This window comes from Medicago sativa, chromosome 3 (genome assembly GCF_051527215.1).
Source record: "Medicago sativa cultivar Bolivia chromosome 3, Bolivia_mono, whole genome shotgun sequence".
NCBI classification, from domain to species: Eukaryota; Viridiplantae; Streptophyta; class Magnoliopsida; order Fabales; family Fabaceae; genus Medicago; species Medicago sativa.
Genome location: NC_140751.1, coordinates 68,480,631 through 68,502,864, shown reverse-complemented (window position 1 = coordinate 68,502,864; position 22,234 = coordinate 68,480,631). Strand labels below are relative to the sequence as shown.

The window sequence follows — 22,234 nt, the reverse complement described above, 5'->3', positions numbered from 1 at the left end:
AAGCTAATTCAACTCTTATAAAACTAATTTGTAAGATAGTGACGGTCACCGGTAACAAATACAATCTCATCTCAATCAATATGAGACTTTTACATACTTTTACATAAATATATATTTTTTTGGTGGTGGTCGGGGTTTGAACCCCGAACCTTGCATATTTATGCATTGTTCATACCAACTGAGTTAAGCTCACGAGGACTTACATAAATACATATAGAAGAGAGATTAAATTACGTAGTTGTAACATTTAAGTAATATTTTGCTCAAAAAAAACATTTAAGTAATATTATGTTTTTTTTTAAATAATTTAAGTAATATTATGTTGTTCAATAACCTTTTACTCAATTCATATTTCTTAAAACTGGTTATTGAATTGAAAATTTATATCATACAAACCATCTATATAAATTTTAACATAAATAAAAAATTATCTTATATATTATTAAAGTAGGTCATGATTGAGAATCTTGCTAATTTGTGTCCGTGCACATGTTAAAGAATAAAAAAATAGCAAATTTATATTAAAAATTATAATATTTTGACTTTTAATAAATTAAATGCACTCCTTTTAAGATATACAATTTTATGTTGAGTTTTATAACATATGCAAAGTTTTTGTCAAACACATACAATAAAATGTAGATATTGAAACAAAAATCAAACCAATAAAATGAAAAATACAATAAAAAATACTCCCTCCGTTTTAAAATGAGTGTCGCTTTAGCCAAAAAATTTTGTTTCAAAATGAGTGTCGCTTTCAGTTTCCAATGCAATAATAACTTTTTCTTTTCAATTGTACCCTCCAATTAATACTCTGCACACTACTTCCAAAGTATTACTTTTAAAACTAACTAATACTACCTCCGTCCCAATTTAATTGACCTACTTTGGTTTTTCACACAGATTAAGAAAAGTGTATAAATAAAGGGGAAAGTGGAATATATTGTATTGAGAATGATAAAAGTAGTATTATTTAGTGTTATATTGTATTGGGAATGATGAAAGTTGTATTGAAAATTGAAATGGGTCAGTTATTTTGGGACACTTTTTTTTAGAAAATGGGTCAGTTATTCCGAGACGGAGGGAGTAGTTAATAAGGATAATTTGGTAAAATACCCATTCTCTTTCTTTTAATCATTGCATTTCTTAATTTGTGTGTAAACACCTAAAACGACACTCATTTTGAAACGGATGGAGTATAAGATAAAGTTGTTTAAAAAGTTATTATAGAATGGTCGTGCAAATATAAATTTCACTTAAATATTTGCCTAGATTTTATTAGTTGATTGTAATAAAAAAAAATTGTCAGGTAGCCTAGTGGCTAGATTCACACACATTATGTGTGGAGAAGTGGGGAATCCGGGGTTCGTACCCCGGCCCCTGCACAAATTATCCCTGGTAGCTACCAACTGAGCTACACTTACGGGACTGATTGTAATAATTATTATAAAAAGAAAAGAATATATATATATATATGAGTTTTATTAGAAGACACCTTTTATGAAGGTGTTTTTTAGCAAGTTATTCTATGAGCATTTGTTAAAAGACACCAACTAATTTTTATGAATGTGTCTTTTAACAAAGTTATAACTAAAAAGTGAAAATCACACCTTGAAATGTGGATTGCTAAAAGACACCTTCATGAGTTGCTTCTAGCAAAACCCTATATATATATGGGTCATGTTAACTTGTGTCCTAAGGGCACAAGTTAAAGAACTTAAAATAGAATTAAGTAATAAATTTTAAGTAATAAATTTTAAGTTGAAAAGATAACTTTTGAAACTTTCAAAATATTGAATGCACAGTTTCCAAGAAAATACTTTTACTTTTGGTTCCTTAACTTATGTCCCAAGGGCACAGATTAACATTGTCCTATATATATAGGGTTTTGCTAGAAGACACCTTTTATGAAGGTGTCTTTTAGCAAGTTATTCTATGAGCATTTGTTAAAAGACACCAACTAATTTTTATGAAGGTGTCTTTTAGTAAAGTTATAAGGGGAATTAGTCACTTTAGTCCTTGAATGGGGAACGATTCGTCAATTTAGTCCCTGAATGCAGATAATATGCAAAACAGTCCCTGCATGGTCAATTTAAGGGACTAAAGTGACTAACGAAGTCTACATTCATGGACTAAATTGACTAACGGAGTCTGCATTCAGGGACTAAATTGACTAACAAAGTCTACATTCAGGGACTATTTTGCAATTTATCTGCATTCGGGGACTAAATTGACGAATCGTTCCCCATTCAGGGACTAAAGTGACTAATTCCCCTAAGTTATAACTAAAAAATGGAAATCACACCTTGAGGTGTGGCTTGCTAAAAGACACCTTCATGGATGACTTATAGCAAAACTCATATTATATATATATATATATATATATATATATATATATATATATATATATATATATATATATATATATATATATATATATATATATTTATATAAAAACTTGCGCTTTAGGCCACGTCATGGCCACTCACCATTCCACTAAGCAAATATCGACACGTAGAAGTTCCCAAGCTTAAATTGATAGAATTATTCACGCCACTTGTTTTTCTGTTTCCTTCTCTTTCTATGTTGAAAATTTTTATATCCACAACTTAATTTTTAGATTTTGTTTATCCAAAGAAAAGATGTCAAGAAAAATGGATTCGATAAAGGAATATTTGGTTGTGTCAGGTCAATGTAGGTGAACATTTTTTTTTTGACACAATCAATGTAGGTGAACATGGAAGGTTGCAATCAACGTTTTAACAATAAACATAGACATTTTTTCGTCAAACAATAAAATGAAATAAACATAGACCGTTTATACTGTTTGTAGCCAATTTAATCTCTAAAACTATTAAATATTTTGAACTAAATTTTCTATCATATTAGTTATTTTGAACCGGTTAATTTAATCTCCAGCTAAAACATATTAATGATAAACTAAAAAATTGGAAATTATTTTGGAGTTATATAAATTTCAGAAAATAAATTGACGAGTAATGTTCTTCAATCTTAGACATTGAATTAATTATTCACTCAAATTGAGAGTTTATGTTTGCACGATTTATCTACATTCATTTACCGTCTATTTATAAGAGATGTAAAACAAATAAAAAATTAATAGAACTTATTAGCGGAGGCAATTTATCAAAATAGGTTTCGTTAATTTATCATGTACTAGTATGTGGACCCGTGTCAAGCACGGGCTAGATTTCCAACTTTTTTTTATCACATAAAAATCGTTATCGTATTTTTAATTAAATATCAACGTGTATATATTTATTTTGATTTTTGTATTGTTAAACAACAATAATTTAACGGATGTAACGCTGAAATATTAATCTTTAACACAGGAATATTTTACATGGATGACTAAAATTAAGCAAATATTTTTAATATGCATATTGATAATAAATGGATTAATCCAAAAACAAAACAAAATTAAATATGGAGATATGGATTTTTTTTGTTCTTCCTATATTCTTGTTGTTTTTCTGTCTCGTCGGTCATTGTTCATCTTGTACATGCAATTGATTATTCATAACTATTGATAACTGTGGTGTCCGAGTTTTGAGCTTGACCACTGCATATATAATGAATTATCACTACCAACTGAGTTAAGTCTACGGGAACTTAATAAACTTAATATATATATATATATATATATATATATATATATATATATATCACCAACACTACTAATAGTTAGGGTAGGTTTATGGCGAAAAACTAACAACAACATTACATTCCCATATAACACCGGCTAAAATTTCGTCATACTTGAGGGGGAGAATATTGTTATGTATCAAGTGTCACTTAAAGGCTTCCCTCAAAAAGAGTGTCCGTTAACGGCTTAAATCCCGACATTGGATAAAAGAGTGGAGGTTGAACAACAAATAAGTTAAAAAAAAACTGATATACTTAAACTTTAAAATTTTGGTTGATGATGTGGTATCATTCTTACTTGCGTGGATGCTATTTCTCCAAGAGTGTTGCCTGTTCTAGAAGGACCAATCATGGTATCATATTTCGGTTCAACATTATGGAGGAGCGAGAGTGTCAAGTGTGGGTTAAAATTTTACATTGTATGCAAGAATGTTGAACAACATATAAGTCAGATGACACATTTACATAATGTTTTAAGATATTGGATGGACATGTGATGTAAACCTTATTTGTGTGGTTCATATTATCCTAGTGAGATGATACAACCCAATGTACACATCCAAGGAAGTCCCAGAAATATGATGATTTGTTTTGTGGACATCATTTGTTTAATATTTTATCTTAAATTTTAGATTTTAGATATCATTCGCTTTCATTCAATTTTTTTTATCAACCTCTATTATTTCAAATTCAATCATTTTTTATCTTTGATCGGATCTGACAATGAAAGAATGTAGATATGATATGCTGAGGTCATAAAATATGTGTTTATTAGACATTTTAAATCGATGTGAATTTTTTTAGTCTAATATTTTTGTAGCATAATTACCCATCAATATTTTCTTTACTTCTACAGATAACATACACACTGCTTAGTTTTTTCCGGTATCATTTCTTTCATTTTCAAATTTCTTTTTCATTTTTTCTTTTTATAATTTACTTTCTCTTTTCTCAAGAAAGAAAAGAAACAAAGACATCCATCTATTAAACCGCTACTAACCCGTATTTTTTTTACCATAGTGTGCCTCTGATCTTATCGGGCTATCTCAACATATTACAAACATTAAGAATCTCATATTTAAGGGAGAAAGGTTAATGTGTCATGTGTGAGTTAAAATTTTACATTAGATGGAAGATTATATATTGAGAAATATAGAAGTGAGATGACCAATATACATAATTTTTTAAAGTTTCGGGTAAAGATGTGGTTTCAATCTCACTTGAGGGATTTCGCTTAATCAAATGTGATGATGCAACTCATTGCAGGATCCATCAAAACTCCGAACATTGTGATGATTTTTTTTTTTTGTTTTTGGATGTCATTTGTTTAATTTTTTATATTGAAAAAAGTTTTTTAGTCCCAACCTTTAAAATTTCAAATACCTTAACTTTTGGTCTTTGGTGAGACCTCACAATAGAAAAATATGAATGTGTTATGCTGAGTTAACAAAATTTATGGTTATTAGTTGTTTTAAAATAATGTGACATTTGTTTGATTGAGTCTATTTTTTGATGAATAATTACTCATAAATCTCAAACTTCTTCAACTAACCCATAAAAGTATTGGTAACTCACTTTACTCTCAATACTTCCACGAACAAAATACACTACTTTTTTCTTTTATCATTTCTCTCATGTTATATTTTCTTTTTCATATTTTTTCTTTTAATTTTCTCTTTCATTTCATGAAAGAAAGGAATATAAACCTCCCTTATATAAAATCACCATCAACACACTTTTTTTTTACCACGTTGTATCTTTGACTGACCTTATTAGACTATGTCTTCAGATCATAGACATAAAGAATCTCATGCTTAAGGAAGATATGACAATGTGTCAATTAAGACATAAAGTTCTACATTGGATGAAAGAATAGATGTTGAGAAACATATAAGTGAGATGACAAATATGTTTAATGCCTTAAGATTTTGGGTGATAGTGTGATGTCAATCTCACTTGTGTTGTTTCTCTTAGTCTACCTTGATGATTCAACCCATTGTAGAGTTTGGTGGGATTTGATAAAGTATAAAACTTAGATGTGTTATGTTGATTTGACAAAATACATGCTAATGAGGCATTTTCAATTATTGTAGCATTTTTTAATGAGCCTATATTTTGGTAACATACCAATAAAATTCTAAAAAACCCACTCTTTCCCTCATCATTTCTCCCATGTTAAAATTCTTTTTTCTTCTTTTTTTTTTCTAATTTATTTTCTCTCTTCCCATGAAAGAAATGAGCAAAAAAATTGCTCTATAAAACTAATACCAACCCACCTTTTTTTTATCATGTTGTGCTTTTTACCTTATTTAGTTATTTCACCTTATGAGAGGCTCAATGAGTCTTACACTTAAGGGAGATCTTTCAGTGCATCATGTGAGTTAAACTTCTGCATTGGATGAGAGAGTAAATATTGAACAACATACAAGTGAAATGAAAAATAGATTAACGTCTTAAGGTTTTAGATGAAGATGATGTGTCGTTTTTATTTATGATGTTTCTCTTAGCCAAATAACACTACAAGAAACATTACATTTTGCCAGGGGCAAAATCCCTGGGAAAATGACAGAATCCCTGGCAAACTGGACGTTTGTGAGGGAATTTCCCAGGGGCAGAAGCACTCACAAAAGCACTCGTCGCAAACATTTTGCCAGGGGTTACACCCCTGGGAAAAAAACGAGGGGCTAAACCCCTGGCATATGGCCTGACTTTTTCCCTGACATAACCCCTGACATATTCCCTCACTTTTTTCTGCAACTGTGCAGCCTCTGACTGCGCTGACTGACTGACTGATGGAAGGTCAAGTCAGATCAGCAAAAAAACCAGGGACATGCGAGGGGTTTAACCCCTGGCAAACGTCCATATTATTTTAAAAAAAATATGTTTTATTTATAAAAACGAATTTTTTATTAATTAATAAAAAATTGATTTTTTTTAAAAGTTATTTTTGAAATACAATTAAATGGTTTAAAAATCATTTTAATTAATAAAAAAATATTAATAATATAAATATTTTTTTAAACACAATTAAATGCATATAAATAAAGTTGTACTTAATAATATTAAAAAATATATTTTTAATAACAGATTTAGTTTAACAAACAATTTTACTTTTAAAAAATATCAGATTTTTGAATACACAAATTTAAAAACAATATTCCCTAAATTAATTATTTTAAAAAAAAAACAGCACCAAAATGTTCTTAGAAAAAATAAACTGGTCCTATTTTTCTTAAAAAAAAATTACAGTTTATTATTGAAAAAAAAAACAGAATATACTGTAAAGCTTAGTGTTTGACCATATTTTTTTAACATTCTACTACAACATGCATATATTTCATTTTATAAAAAAAAAAAACAAAATGCATATATTTCATTTTATCAAAAGAAAAAAACATGCATATATTTCATGCATAATAATATGAAAAAACAAAAAAAAATTATCATGATTATATATTTTATGTTCAGATTTTCGAAGAAAAAAAATTATTTTACCAAACAGTCAGCATATTTTAGAACATATCATCAACATGTATATCAGTTATAGCGTTATGAGGGGAAAAAAATCACTAACTAGTTGAAGCTTTACAATAGTAGATCTGCAATGCAATCCAAAAACAACAAGAGTTGGAGCAATAGCTAACCACAGGTGGCAGATAAGTAACACAACTGCAAATAACATACAAAATAAATAACATTAATAAGTAGTAAAAATTAATATCATGATAAAACATATAACAAATGAAATATTTTTTACCAAATAAATGAAGTTTGATGAATGTGTTGTGAGAAGGTGTTGTGTTTTATGTGAAGAAATTTTTCTAAGTCTTGTTAAACCTGTAAAATGACCGCAACTTCTCTTTTATAGGCAAGAAAATAAACCAAGGCTTTTGCCACGGCCATGCCACTCGTATGCCTGCACAACAGAGATTCACATGCTTTTCCAGGCCCTTGTCTCAATCAACAGTGAACACAACATAGATTCCCATGCTTTTTCAATATCCCACGGGCTGTCCTTGGCAAAAGCCCTCGGTTTTGAGCTGACATCAAACAACTTTTTACCTGCCAAGCCTGCAGCAAGCTACTTTTCAATTTTCAAATTGGCGCCTTGTAAAAAGCCACGGATTAAGTGAGGGCAAATCCTTGTGTTATATGCCAGGGGTTATCCTTGGCATTTTCCCTGGTAAATTTCCCAGGGGTTTCAAACCCCTGTCAAAATCCCTGGCAAAAAGTAACGTTTCTTGTAGTGTAAGACGATACAACCCATTTTAGGATCTCTAAGAATTCCGTACATTTGATGAAATATTTTGTTTGCTTTTAGATGTCATTTTCTTAATTTTTTATATTAAACATTAAAAAATTATTTTAATTGTTTTTATATTATTTCAAATTCCTTCACAATGTTAATGTTTTACGTTGAGTTGACAAAATGCATGTTCATTTGACATTTTTATGATTGATAATTTAAGGGAATAATTTGATGGGTGAAAAATTACTTACATATGTTTCCAAAACAAAATTGCAAATTTTAGTGTGTTGTAGATGAAATACATGGAAATGCAAATAAAGGAAATAAGGTTTTAAATTTGAAAGGTAAGGAAATCTAAATCACAATTCCTCCGATAAGGGTGATATTTTACTCATTACTTGATTAAAAAATAAACAATAATTTAACTCATTACTTTAAATAAATAAATACACATTAACATATAACACACAATTAGCTGACTTGTAATTTCTCTCATTAATCAAAACATAAGTAGTCATTCATTGACATAATGATTAATGTTTGATATATGAAATGAGTGATAATGATTCACTAAATGACTATTTATGTCTTGATTAATAGGGGACATTATAAATCAACTAATTGTGATGTAAATATTAATGTATATTGATTTATTTAAATTAATGAGTTAAACTACCGTATATTTTTTTAACCAAATAAATTATTGTATACTGTACATATATTTTTAGGTTTTGTAGTGTATCAAAACAATCAATTAATTACTTTTCATTTGTTAGAATATAAATTTATTTCCTTCATATTTATTTGTTAACCCTCCAATTTATAGAGGAAGGGATCTTAATAATTTAGAGTTCGATCAGAATGTAAGTGAAGTCTGAATCGTTCCACCTATAATTTATTAATTCAATTTTAGTGAAATAATGTATATATTAGATTTTTAAGCAAATTCAAAAACAAATAACATTTTGAATTATTGGGCCAATATTTTGATTTGAATTCTAATAGAATTAGTCATTTATCAAATTGTTTTGAATTTTTTTAAAATAAGTGCATTTAATGTCATTTTTCATGATTCATTTCGGTGCAAGGAGGCAATAGGATTAGTATTTCAGATTTTCTCAAGAGTAAATTTAAAGATTTAAAAAAATTACTCCACATCCACACCCTTTATTTTAGCTCAATGGACTAAATTATGTCTTAGCAACCATTTTATTTGAGAGAGTGGATTCTTTTGATCGAAAAAAAAAACTTGAGGAAATAATGTGGAGATTTTGACCATCAATGGTTCGAACCTACCATTAATTTTAACCATTGATAATGTGGAGATCAATGGTTAGGATCTCCACATTATTCTCTCAAATTTTTTTTTCCAATTGAAAGGATCCATTTTCTATATTTGAACACACATAATTCTCAAATACTCGTTCAACAGCTCGTTTAATTTTTTCTCTCGATATATCTCTTCCTATCGCAACACTCCTTATTAAATGAGAGAATAAAGGAAAACAAATTCACTAATTGCTCTTTATAATCTAAAATATTAAAGAAGTTAATACAACTTACAAAACATGTATAATCTAAATTAATGGTCATAATGATTGAATGAAAATAATATTCAATGCTATATGTTGGTATTTTAGTTACTCAATATTAATGTAATTTGTCAATCCTGAATCCAAATTGTTATCTCGTCAAAAAAAAAATCTAATTGGTTATGTTTTTTAAGGACCAATTGGTTACGTTTGTTTGTCGTAAGAAAAAAAAAATGGCCATAATATTAAAGAAAAGTAAATGTTTTATTGTTTTATAATGGTAATTTTTTAAAATTCAAATTTACATATGGGTGTGTGTCACGATTGACACCGCGAACGAATCAAGTACGAACAAATCGAATGATTATGCTTCATGATCCCTTCACCAGTTTGATCTTAGAGGTGTTATCAGATCATGATGTCCATTATAATAAATATTATTTTTTTTGGATATTAACAACACTATATGGAAGATAAAATAGTCGAAAAATGTTAGGAAAATGAACCAGAATTCTTTTTGGATATTAACAACACTATATGGAAGATAAAATAGTCGAAAAACACGTGTTATGATTAGATTGGTTTTATGATCAGATTGAAACATATGAAATAGAAGGTGTATATAGAATATCTTCCTTTGTCTTGTTTAACTGTGATAGCCATATAGTGAATGAGGGAGATGCATATATAGGAAAAAACTCAAGAGTGGCTAACCTTTTTTTTTTTTCTAAACCAAAAAAGAGGTGCAGCAAAGGACTGCTACCTTAAAATATTATAGATAGAGAGAAAAACACAAAGGAGGGGGACATAAAACCTTCACCTCCTAAAAATTTACAGCCCTAAAATTGGGTAGCCCAAGTCTATCTTGTCTTGACCATGAAAGCTTTGAATGCAGGCAGGGAAATAGTGATACCCTGAATATTCAGACTTATTGAAGCAAGCTTATCAGCACATTTGTTCCCTTCCCAATAGGAGTGGCTAAATTAATATGATGTGGTGTTGATGAAAGACAAAGTGACTATATATATATAGGAAAAAAAATACATGAATAATGCTCAAATTCGATTGGCTGAACTTTAAAACCATGTTCATGATTGGTTGATGAAACGTTTTATTTTAACAATGAAAGCAAAAACGTTTTTGTTTTTAATACACTTATTCACACGTTATTATATGTTACTACTATTGTTTTACTCAATTAAATCATATGATTCACTTTTTTTTTTTGAACTATGATTCACTTTTATATGAAATCAATACAATTTAATTGTATTAAATTGTGAGTTAAGCAGTTTCATCTAAAAGTAAGCATATTCTACGTGAATCATGCTATGAAAAATTGAGGTGATGAAAGTAAGCAAATAAATTTGTGCTGATATGGATGCAATTAATGAGATTAAGAATAAAAGAGTGACACGTGTACTATCAAGAAAAAAGAAGGCAAATATATATAATAGAGATAACTATCTTTCATAAATTGAGAGTAGATATATATTGCAAACTCAAACTCTCAAATCGTATAACCAACTACGTATAATTTATTCAATCTTTCATAAATTGAGAGTAGATATATATTGCAAACTCAAACTCTCAAATCGTATAACCAACTACGTATAATTTATTCAATTTGAGTGGAGGATAAAATGGTAAATATAATAATATGGAAGGGGGCGATGAAGGACCTGATCGAAGTTAGGTTAGTGCACAAGGATTTCACACTTACGATACTTTTGTCAACCCAAGAGAAACCATTATTTAAGAGATTTTAGTTAGGAATGAGTAACTGAACACATGGACTAAATCCTAAATAGCAAATCTGTTTCGGCAAAGAGGACGAAACATCTGCCTAATTCGCAAAGAACATGGCTTTAATCGAAGCATCAGAAGGGGTACTAGACCTAAGAGCATGGTTTCCTACTATAGACATGTCTAACACACGTAGGAAAAACGAGAATGGATCCAAACTGACGAAATGGATGAATTTTTTTGAAGGATTAAGTAATTAGAAACATGGATGTTTTCAAAAACAAGAGTGAGAGTTTGTGTAGTGGAAGAAATGGACAAAAAAGGAAATAAAAATAAAAATGGAGCCTATATCTTTAAAATTGAGGGAATTGTTCATCAACGTTTGAGAATGACTTAGAGATACTCATTGCGATCGAATGATACAATCCTACGCCATCAAATCCAACGGTTAAGATTGCATCTCTAAATGCAACAGTCACATCATTATGGCAGTCAAGCGTCATAACAAAGGCATGTGTCGAAACACATGTGAAATGAAGAAATGTAACCATTACTAGTCATCATCTCAAAAACCATTTAGACTTCTTGATCATCTTTGAGCTAAAAGTCCATGGATGCTAGGGGATACTATCTACGAATGAGTTCCCACATCGGAATCGACATTGTAAAAAAATCAAATTTCCTAACATTAAAAAAATTACAAAAAATTTTCGCTTACTCTTACACCCATTACTCATTATGAAGACCAAGGGTCTAGGGGACTAGTGTAATCGTACAAACCTATAAAACTCAATCATCATTTGGGTCACCTAATAGTAAAGCCCATTAAGAATATTGTAAGAAAAACCATATCACGCAGATCAATGTGTGGCACAAGAGTGAACCTTCCACGACGTCTTAGGAAACACTTTGTTCCATATCGTATATCAACAAATACCCTATATGTTCCATCGCTTTAAAACATAACAAACTTTTGGATAGCTACTAGGTCGTTTCTATTTTCAATGACCTCATTTGAACGGGATAGGAGCCCCTGCGTATCTCGGGCTCAGTTACTTTAAACACGTTGGAATATCCTGTGACAACTTGAACTTATCCATTAGCAATTGAAAAGTAAAGTTAAAAACAACCAAGGAGGCTCACACTGGATCCATCACTATAAAGTAAACTTATATTGGCTCTCACCCTCCGTGTACAATCACCTTACTGATTATCTACCCTGCTACTTACAAGCATTCATACTTACTTCGACGTTAGAGTGTCGTTTGCATGCATCATCCCAACCCCGTTTGGAGAAGGAGCATACGACCAATCAAAGTGATTCCAGTCACTGACGAAGGAGGAACACCCTCTCCTTAGGAGGTATACATTGTGTGCTCATAGAGGAACACATAGTACGCAGTAAAATATAATAACTTAGAAGTGATGTAATATGAGTCTCTTCATTGGAGGTAATCATATTCGATGTGCGATAGACACTTAATTTGAGAATCTCTCTCAATCATGATTTGAACATTAGATGACCACATTGTAGGAGACTAGTCCCATGCGACTTTGTATAAAATTGAAAATGTATAATTTTAAAGATATTTTAATCATTTTGGAGTGTGATCATTTTTTTTTCTTGTCTAAAATTGTCTTTTTTTAGGGTCGTCTTTAGTAATTACTACTAAAATAATTAGAAAAAAAGATCTTAATCTCATCATTTAAAAAAATCTTAATTTTATCGGTTAGTAACAAACTAGTGTATTGATTAACGCCTTATAATGTCATAAAGTTTTTGTTCAAACAATTATTTTGAGTACGATCTCAACTTCCGTTAAACCGTCACCGTTTCTTTCTTATGAATAGACAAAATGATAATAATCATTAAAAAATCGCATACATAGTCAGAGGAGCCGAGTTCAAATTTTAATAACGACATCCAACCTAGTATTTTTAACATGAGTAATAATATTTGTACAATCATTTTGTGATAACTTTTGGGACAATCTTACTGTTCACTCTTCTTATTCGTTAAAAACAATAGAGGAAAACTGGAGGAGAGAGAATAAGAACACAATATAAGTATGAAAAATAAAGTTGTCCAAAAATTGTATCAAAATGATTATACAAGTATCATTTATCTTTTAGCATATCTACAATCTTAGAAACTGAGCTTAAATTCCGATAACGACATCCAACTGGAACATAGATTCTCTGATGTAGAGACATCACACTGTTACACGTTGTAGTAGATCTCAACCATAAATACGAGATCGGAAGATTCATATTTCCAAACACAATTTTACGCATCATAAATGATCTCAACTATCCATTTGAAATCGGAGGGACCAGATCCGTGCTTAAACGTGGGAAAAGTCCAATTCCAAATTACAAATAGTCTAAAACACAACACCATCGATCTCTTCACCCGCCTCATCATAACCGATTAAACCACCACCACTCTCTTGAAACTCTCGCGCGCTATTCTCTACAACTTCTAGAACCTTCCTTCAATGGCCACCGCTACACTTAACTCTGCCACCACCGATAACAACCTCTCCAACCTCAAATCTGTCGTCGCTGCATTGTCACAAATCAGGTAGATCCTCACTCTTTCTTCATTCCATTTTTCCTTCATCGAACGATTCTCGTGATCACGAATTGGAAATTTGTTAATATTTTCGTATATTTTGAATATGTGTTACATGCAGTGAGAATGAGAAGAACGGATTCATTAACGTCGTTGCTCGTTATCTCAGGTTTGTTGAATCGTTAATCATAAAGTTTAACATTCTTCATGCTTGCATTTTTTCATGATCTTCATTCTTCAATCGCATTCGTTCACTCTAAACTATGCTGAGATCTTACAGTGATTTTGAGCTTGTTTGTTCTTGATTATAGAAAAAGTGATTTTGAAAAAAGAATAAGTTGTTTTGTGTTTTCTACAAAATGAAAACAACTTTAGAAAAAAAACAGTTATTATAGAAAATTATATTTAAGAGAAGTTACTCGAAATAGCTTCTTGTTTGAATTAGTTTTTAGATTATTTTCAAATTCTCATTTCTGTAAGAATCTGCAACAAATAGATGAAAAATTTGAAAAGTGATTTTTTACAATATAAGCTGTAAAAACAGGCTCTTTATATTTATTGTTGGTTTCATAATTGTTTTTTCAAGCATGGGTCATTTATCGAAGTGGAGAAGCCCAACAAGTTGAGTGGAGTAAGATCCAAACGCCTACTGATGAAGTGGTTGTACCTTGTGACAGTTTGGCACCAACTCCTGAGGGTAATCTTTGTGTTCTTGTTGTTTGACTTGGTCGATTTGAAGGTATAATAGATTGACATGTTTCTGGAATGGATTGAAATTGATTCAGGATCTTCTGAGGTGAAAAACCTCTTGGACAAGCTTGTTGTTTTGAAGCTTAATGGAGGATTGGGGACAACTATGGGCTGCACTGGTCCAAAGTATGCTCAATATAATACTTAATGTAATTTTTATTTTTACTCTAGATGATTAAGTTTTTCTTCTTTATTTGTTGCTGGATGCTGATGCTAAAGATTGATTTTCTAAATTTGAATAGAGAAGAATGCTGCTATATCTTTGATCAACTTTGTGAAAAATTTTTGTCACGCCTTGTGAGTGTTTCTTCAGCTAGACTGCTTAAGTTTAAAAGAAGAAACAGGAAAATTAATGTCTTTACAAATTTGACCTTGTTATAAAATGTCATAGATGCTTATAGATATAGGTGTTCATGGAGTTTCGTTTAATGTAAATCAGGATGTGTCTTTTTATCTCTTTTTTTTTTAATAAAGTTTGTGTCTTTTAATACATGGAAAAATTACAAATAATTTAAAACATTGGCCTGGGTTCGGAAAAGAAAAGTTCTTGGCGGGATAATTATTTCAACTAGCTTTTTTATACAATCGGCATGCAAGCTTTAATTTGCTAATAAATGAAATGTAAATGCAGATCTGTCATTGAAGTCCGTGAGGGGTTGACATTTCTTGATCTAATTGTCATCCAAATTGAGGTAATTTTCATATCCTTCGTTTTCTTGGCTTTTAAGTTTTCTATTTCCACACTTCACGTGGACTTTCTACTGATGACATAAAATCTTTTAGAATCTCAATTCCAAATATGGTAGCAATGTTCCATTGCTTTTGATGAACTCATTCAACACTCATGATGACACTCAAAAGGTATATGAGCTTTACCTGGATCCTCATCATTTAGTAGAATCATAGGCTAAATTTTTCTGTAATCTAACAATTTACTGTTTATAGATTGTTGAAAAGTATACAAACTCGAATGTTGAGATTCATACCTTTAACCAGGTTTGTACCTCTAATTTGTTGGACTACTATATTTTGAATTTGCTAGGAATTCTGCTTTAACTTCGTGTTTAAATTTTTCTTCCACGAACAAATTTTATGCTGAGCCAATATCCTAGATTGGTTGTCGATGACTTCTTGCCACTTCCATCCAAAGGGCAGACTGGAAGGGATGGCTGGTAAGTACAACTTCATTTGCATTGTTCCTCTGCAATATAAATGCATCTACTCAACTAGTTGTATTAGAAGTTTGCATCTTTGCTATTTAATTAATTTAGCTTTTAATTAGAAGTTTAGCAGTTCTGTAGTAGTAGATGGAAAATTCCAAACATATATATCTAAAGGAATTCTTTTTAATCTTCATGAAAAATATTTATTGGACCTTTGCATCTTTGGTATTCTTTGATCAATTTATATGTTAAAGTAAGGTCAAGTTCTCTTTGTTCCATTAACCATTTGGATAAGCAACTAGTTTTTGGCACATAAAAGTTAAAACTCCTTTCATGGCTTGTGAACAAAGTTTCTTGTTTCTAGTAATTTGAATTATGTCCCGCACTTAAACCACATTTGTTGTGCATTCCTCAACCTTTTGGGACCTAGAAGTACATGCATGTCGTGAGTGTGAGGTCTGTTAGTGTTTTCCCTAATTATGTTTGAAAATTTATATACTTTATCTATTTTATGAAAAACTTTAATCCAATAGTCGGACAATTGACCGTTCATAAATAAATATTATTGAAAGTTGGTATGATATACATGCATCTAGTGTTAACAGATATTAACTCTCTGTGTGTGTACAGTACACAATAAATTCATTAAGATGGTATGATAAACATTGAAAGTTGGTATGATAAACATGCACCTAGTGCAACAGATCTTAACTCTGTGTGTGTGTGTACAATAACTTCATTAAGATTAAGAAAATATGATTACAAAGAGCTAGGAGGATTAGAGATCCTCCTTACAAATAAGAAACGAAAAGAGGACAAAGGGAACAAGAAATATCAATAAAGTAAAGCTACCCAATCTAGTAACATTTACGAAGATAAACCCTTGTAAAAATGACCATGGGCTTTACACCGAGTAGTAGCAAAACAGTTGATGTTGTCCAAAATGAGCTGCTGGTGAGAAATTTTTCCCTCAAAGATGCCAGAATTATGCTCTAATTATGTGCACATAGATTGCACATTGCCTCGTGAATTTGGCTTCTTTCCATCACCAAAAACTAGTGAGCTAGAAAGTACACTATCATATTATGGTTGTGTTGGAAGTGGTTCCCTTGTTTTGTTGTTGTTGTTTGACATAGGAGTTGTTAAGTGTTAATTAGTGGGTCAATCATAAGTCATAACTATAATTTTGACCGTGTCTCTGTTATTGATTATGAGCAATTCCTTCATACGCAGGTACCCTCCTGGCCATGGAGATGTCTTCCCATCACTAATGAACAGTGGAAAGCTTGATGCACTATTATCACAGGTTGACACCATAAACCAATTTATTTTTAGTTGAACTTTGTTTTTTTTTTTTAAATTTTGTTTTAATCCATCAGTATTTTTTTCCTTTTCCTTTTTTGTTCTCTTACAGGGTAAGGAGTATGTATTCGTTGCCAATTTAGATAACTTGGGTTCCTTAGTTGACTTGAGTATCCTTCTTTATGTTTTCACTATTTTTCTATTATTTTTTGGTTGTATTGCTTGCTTGTTATTTATACATGAAAAGGGTAGTGACATTATCTTTGATTGTTTAATGCAGCTCTTGGAAATTGCCCAAGTCCATCTGTCTATTTTTTCTTGGATCATCTCCCTTTCCAAATTTTAGGCACTAAGTAATTGTTTTTGTAAATTATTAAGTAATAGGATCACGATTATTTATGTGGGTTTTTATGACTGAGAAGGCAATGGCTCACTTGATTTTAAATAGCTATAATTTTGGGTTGTCAAGGATCTTTAAGTTGAATTGGTGCTAATGAGTTGCTAAACACTTGTTTGACCCGAAAGTTCATGGCTAGGGCGAACCAGTTTTTAAGAAAAACTGGAAAGGAAAAAGACTACCATTCTTGTCATTTTGAATAAAAGCCGCACTATTTTTCTTGTGGAAAATTTTGAAGGTCGAAAATGATATATTCAACATAAAGAACTAAGGAGGATTATGGAGCATCATTTATTCACTAAACTCATTTACATCATCATCTCTTGTTTTGGTAATAGCTCCTTTGTTTAGAAAACTGAAAGCTTAATGATTTGAAAGAGAAAAAGAGTTTTCTCTTATTTCACTGAAATTGGACGACATCCTTTTGCTCTCATAGTAGTTAACCAATGATGATATGAACTATAAACATGAACTATCAATGTTCTATTTTAAAATTTTATCCATAGTTGACATTGATTACATAACGTTCAGAAGTTTTATTTGACGATGACTCCTTGATTAGGATTTATAGTGGGAATTGGGAAGTGAGCGGTATGACGTTGGAACACTCATTTTCAATTTTTATTGGTTTATCTGTACCATAAGAAGTAATAAGGGGGATAAAGTTGATACATTTTCTTGGTATTGTTAACAAAATCTACCCTTCCCCTTCCTCTCAATTGACCTTCCTCGAATTGATGCTCATTTGATATCATTGTGAAACACTTTTTTGACCATGATATTTTCATATCTGACCATAATTTATGGTATCTGGAACATTGTATATGATAATGGAAAGTCTTTGGTAAATATGTTGGATATTTTTCTAATTTGGTCATTCAATATATGTTTTTCCTACAGGTCATTCAATGGATGTTTTTCCTGCAGGTCGATCGAGAAGTTCAAAATTTTCAACACAAACAACTGTAAGTTTGATGGTTCGTTCCCTTATTGTTATAGATTATATTCACATTTGGCATACTGTAATAGAACTAAATAGCTGAGAGGTGAAATACTTTGCTTTATTTACTAAATTGGAGTTCAAAAGGCTCTACAATGGAAGCAAATAAGCCAGAGCAAAGTGCTTCAACCAGAGAATATTCTCCTAACGGCACGCAATAAACAATAACGCGAATGATCCCTCTCTACTCTCTCCCCTAATTATATAACGACCCACTCTGACAAAATTAGTGGTTCCCCCCTACCACGTTATGCGACTAGCTCTCCCCCTCCTACATTTCTTTTCCCTGCTATAGTATAGATCTTCCAGATGGATAGCCTATGTAATGCCAGATCCGTATCAACATGAAAGTGATTGTCAGTCACAAAGTGTCTTATCATACTGAGTACTAACTAGTTATATTATATGTTTTACAGATGGGTAAACTTAAAAGCAGTTAAAAGGCTTGTTGAGGCTGATGCTCTGAAGATGGAGATTATTCCCAATCCAAAGGTGAATATCGGTCATTTTCAAAAGATAAGTGATAGCTCATCTTTTTATTTTGTTTTTGCTTCGACATGGGTGCTACATTGTTGCTTAGTTGCCCGACTCTTTTACTTTATGGTGGTAATTGTTGACAAAATTTGTGATTTTAGGAAGTTGATGGGGTAAAAGTTCTTCAGCTGGTGCAGCAATTAGGGTACTTAATGTTTATTGAGATGTTAATGTTACTAACATGTTCTTAATGCTGAAACTTTTGTCCCAGTGCTTTTAACATCATATCTTGTAACAGTTCTTTGATAAAGCAATTGGAATTAATGTTCCTCGATCCCGCTTCCTTCCAATGAAGGCAACTTCAGATTTGCTTCTTGTTCAGGTTATAAGCTTTTCTGATTAAAGTCATGATAACTTGTTTGTCAATTGATTGAAATATTTTGTTTAACACAATTACTTTTGTACTATTTTGCAGTCAGACCTTTACACTTTAAAAGATGGACTTGTCGTTAGGAACCAAGCTAGGGCAAATCCTAAAAACCCTTCTATTAAATTAGGGTCGGAGTTTAAGAAGGTTAAGATCTATGTTTCTGCTTCCTTTGTGTTAGATGGTGAATATAAATTATAATATTGATTTTCCTTCTCTCCTTCACAGTTTAGCAACTTCTTGGGAAGGTTAAAGTCAATCCCAAGTATTGTTGAGCTTGGCAATCTAAAAGTTGCAGGCGATGTATGGTTTGGAGCTGGTGTTACCCTTAAGGTTTTGGATTTGATCCTTATGTTTGATTCTTTGTTTTTTTAATGTTTCATTCTTAGCGTGAATATAACCTCGATTACTTAAAGGGTCAAAGGAATGCTTCTTATTGCTGTTTTAAATTCAATTACTAGTAGTCATAGATTCTCTCTCTTGAATGTTACCTTCCACATTCATAAATCATAAGCAATAAGTGCAGGAAAATTTAATACTTCCTCATGCATTGAGCTAATAGTCCAATTGATATTGTTAGGCCTAATCTTAAGAATTGGCTAGGGTGTGGTGAAATATAATGGTGTTTCAGGTTTGATCCTTCCATAGGAGCAGTGTTCCAAACAAACAATGATCCAAGTCAAAATTCCAGTGGTATTACATTAGGAGCAAAGTTGTTTTTTGTAATGATATATATCAAGTTGAGATGCTCTTTAAAAAAAATGCTAGTTCCAAAAACTTTCTTATGTTTTGATTTACTGCAAGTAAACAAATAACATGTTTGAATTTCTATCTGGGGCCTTGCGAATTGGAAACCAAACAAGCTATAAGAATGTCAGCAACAAACCATACAATAATCTTATTGGTTTCCAAACTAACCTTGTACACTTTTGTTGAGGTTGCTTTTTATGTTCTGTCTTCAAGTAATTTATTTTTCCTGCCTACGTCTTTTTATACCATTGAGAATATAAATAAATGTGATTACTGGCGCCTTAACAGGGAAAAGTAAGTATTGTTGCAAAACCTGGTGTAAAGCTGGAAATACCTGACGGGACTGTGCTTGCAAACAAGGTATTTGATCATACACATGGTCCTTATTTGCCCATGTGATCTGCTTAGGTTATCATTCTATGTAGGCATAAATCTTGAATTGCCATGCGCAGGAAATTAATGGCTCTGAGGACCTGTAAGGAGGCTGGTGATTTTTGAAATCTATCCATGTACAATGTCGATAGTCTTCTGCTATAAGTTGTAATTTTGTGAGTATAATGGGAAGAAAAAAATAGCGGTTCTTTTTGTTGAGATGTCTGAATTCAGAGATTTGCTTGAAATTCTGTAATTTTGTTATAGTATTTGACAAGAACTCAAGAGGATCATGTTTTACCCCCTAATCTTATTGACCGTTTAAGCCATTTTGTTTTGACATCATGACATTGACACTAAAAGGAAGACCTAGGCCACTGTCATGGTGTGACATACCCTGACAATGAAAAAGTTTCACATTCTTTAATCGAACCGACTGTACTAAGACCATACTAACTTAAAATGGTGTCGTGGATTGGAGGTCGGAACAAAACCAATAAAAATTTATTTTTATTTTTCCCTGATAGTTGAATATCTTATTTAAGAATTGTTTTTGATCCAGTATAAAAGAATCAATAGATTCATAACAAAAATCTGATTTACTGATTTTGAATAGAATTGACATTTATTGAAATATCTTATTTGTATGAGTGTTTATCGTACTTGATCGGTGTCAGTATTGAGTCAGAAATGGGGGTTAAGTTTAGAAAGAGAATGCATCTTTGGGGACTGCTGAGAGTCCCCTTTATAGTGAGGAGGTGCAGGAGCCATTGTAAGGCACATGTGGGGCTCGACAGTTACAAATTCATGGGAATCGTAACCGTTGAGCGAGATTCCCGGAGTCGTGGGAGGAGACTTTAGCATTAGGTTTGAATGGGTCTAGTGACACGCTACGATCACCCTCGGAGTCGTGGGATGAGACTATCACATAATTTTATGAAAACTGCTCTTCTCCACAAGATATGCTCACTCCCATACAAACTGACTAAAATAACTCCAACATGACTTAAGTCACGCAGGTGTTAAACCCAACGTCAGCGTGAGTTAAGTCACGCATATTACAGGCCAACGTGAGTTAACTCACGTTGGGTACTGATATAGCAACAAACAACATTGAATATCATTAGCCAAATCATTAATGACCCGTAATATTTACACTCATAATTGAACTGAATTACATCAGTTTAACAACATAATCACACATAATTGATCGAAATTTCACAAATTCGTCGTTAATCACACATATATGATCCAAATTACCCAAATTCGTCTATAAATTCCCAAAATCACATAATCGCTCATAAACGATTTAAATTACACAAATTCATCGTAAATTACACATAACACAAATTCATTAAAATACAACATTACAAACACAAATTCGAACACTTACATTATTACACGTTTATAAATATTACATTTCAATGGATCGAACATAGAGACATAAGATGTTATTTTGAACCATTAACCTAAACATGTAATCAACATCACTATCATCTTCGATAAATTGTGGAAAATACACGGGCTTCCAAAAGTCCTCTTCCTTATCATCCCCTAAGTCCATGCATGGCACATGTGCTACTACTCGAGATGTTCTTTGATTTTCACCAATATGGATAAAGTATCTGTTAAGTTGTGCCTTCAACTCGTCTAACTTGTCGGTGGTGGTTAAAAAGACCTTAATCTTTTTTTTCACGGCGGCGTATCAGACATGAGCTTCAACTGGAACTTGTGCATCTTCAGACATATTTCACTTCACAAAATATAATATAATGGAATAACAAGTATGAGAATAAAACCAAATGAAACATAAAATAAATAGTTAAATAAT

General features: G+C 31.4%; 1 protein-coding gene and 1 pseudogene across 2 annotated transcripts; both read left to right on the top strand.

Moving 5' to 3' along the window:
* Positions 1-13,892: 13,892 nt before the first annotated feature.
* On the top strand, positions 13,893-15,574 carry LOC146939522 (UTP--glucose-1-phosphate uridylyltransferase-like). The gene is made up of 6 exons (XM_085749782.1): positions 13,893-13,937; positions 14,355-14,465; positions 14,554-14,644; positions 15,150-15,210; positions 15,302-15,379; positions 15,464-15,574. Exons 1-6 carry the CDS (start codon positions 13,895-13,897, stop codon positions 15,572-15,574), a joined length of 495 nt encoding a protein of 164 aa, XP_085605908.1. The 5' UTR covers positions 13,893-13,894.
* On the top strand, positions 15,468-20,703 carry LOC146939521 (UTP--glucose-1-phosphate uridylyltransferase-like; annotated as a pseudogene). The gene is made up of 11 exons (XR_015031672.1): positions 15,468-15,690; positions 16,915-16,987; positions 17,096-17,298; positions 18,305-18,349; positions 18,797-18,872; positions 19,016-19,059; positions 19,153-19,236; positions 19,330-19,428; positions 19,510-19,614; positions 20,320-20,391; positions 20,484-20,703. The product of XR_015031672.1 is annotated as a UTP--glucose-1-phosphate uridylyltransferase-like (transcript).
* The last annotated feature ends 1,531 nt before the right edge of the window (positions 20,704-22,234 follow it).

Bases quoted from the DNA above. Each gene is read 5' to 3' on its own strand.
- LOC146939522 (XM_085749782.1), top strand. From the start codon at position 13,895: ATGAGAAGAACGGATTCATTAACGTCGTTGCTCGTTATCTCAG. The intron at 15,211-15,301 runs GTAATTTTCATA...AAAATCTTTTAG, and splicing joins TAATTGTCATCCAAATTGAG to AATCTCAATTCCAAATATGG. The intron at 15,380-15,463 runs GTATATGAGCTT...TACTGTTTATAG, and splicing joins CTCATGATGACACTCAAAAG to ATTGTTGAAAAGTATACAAA.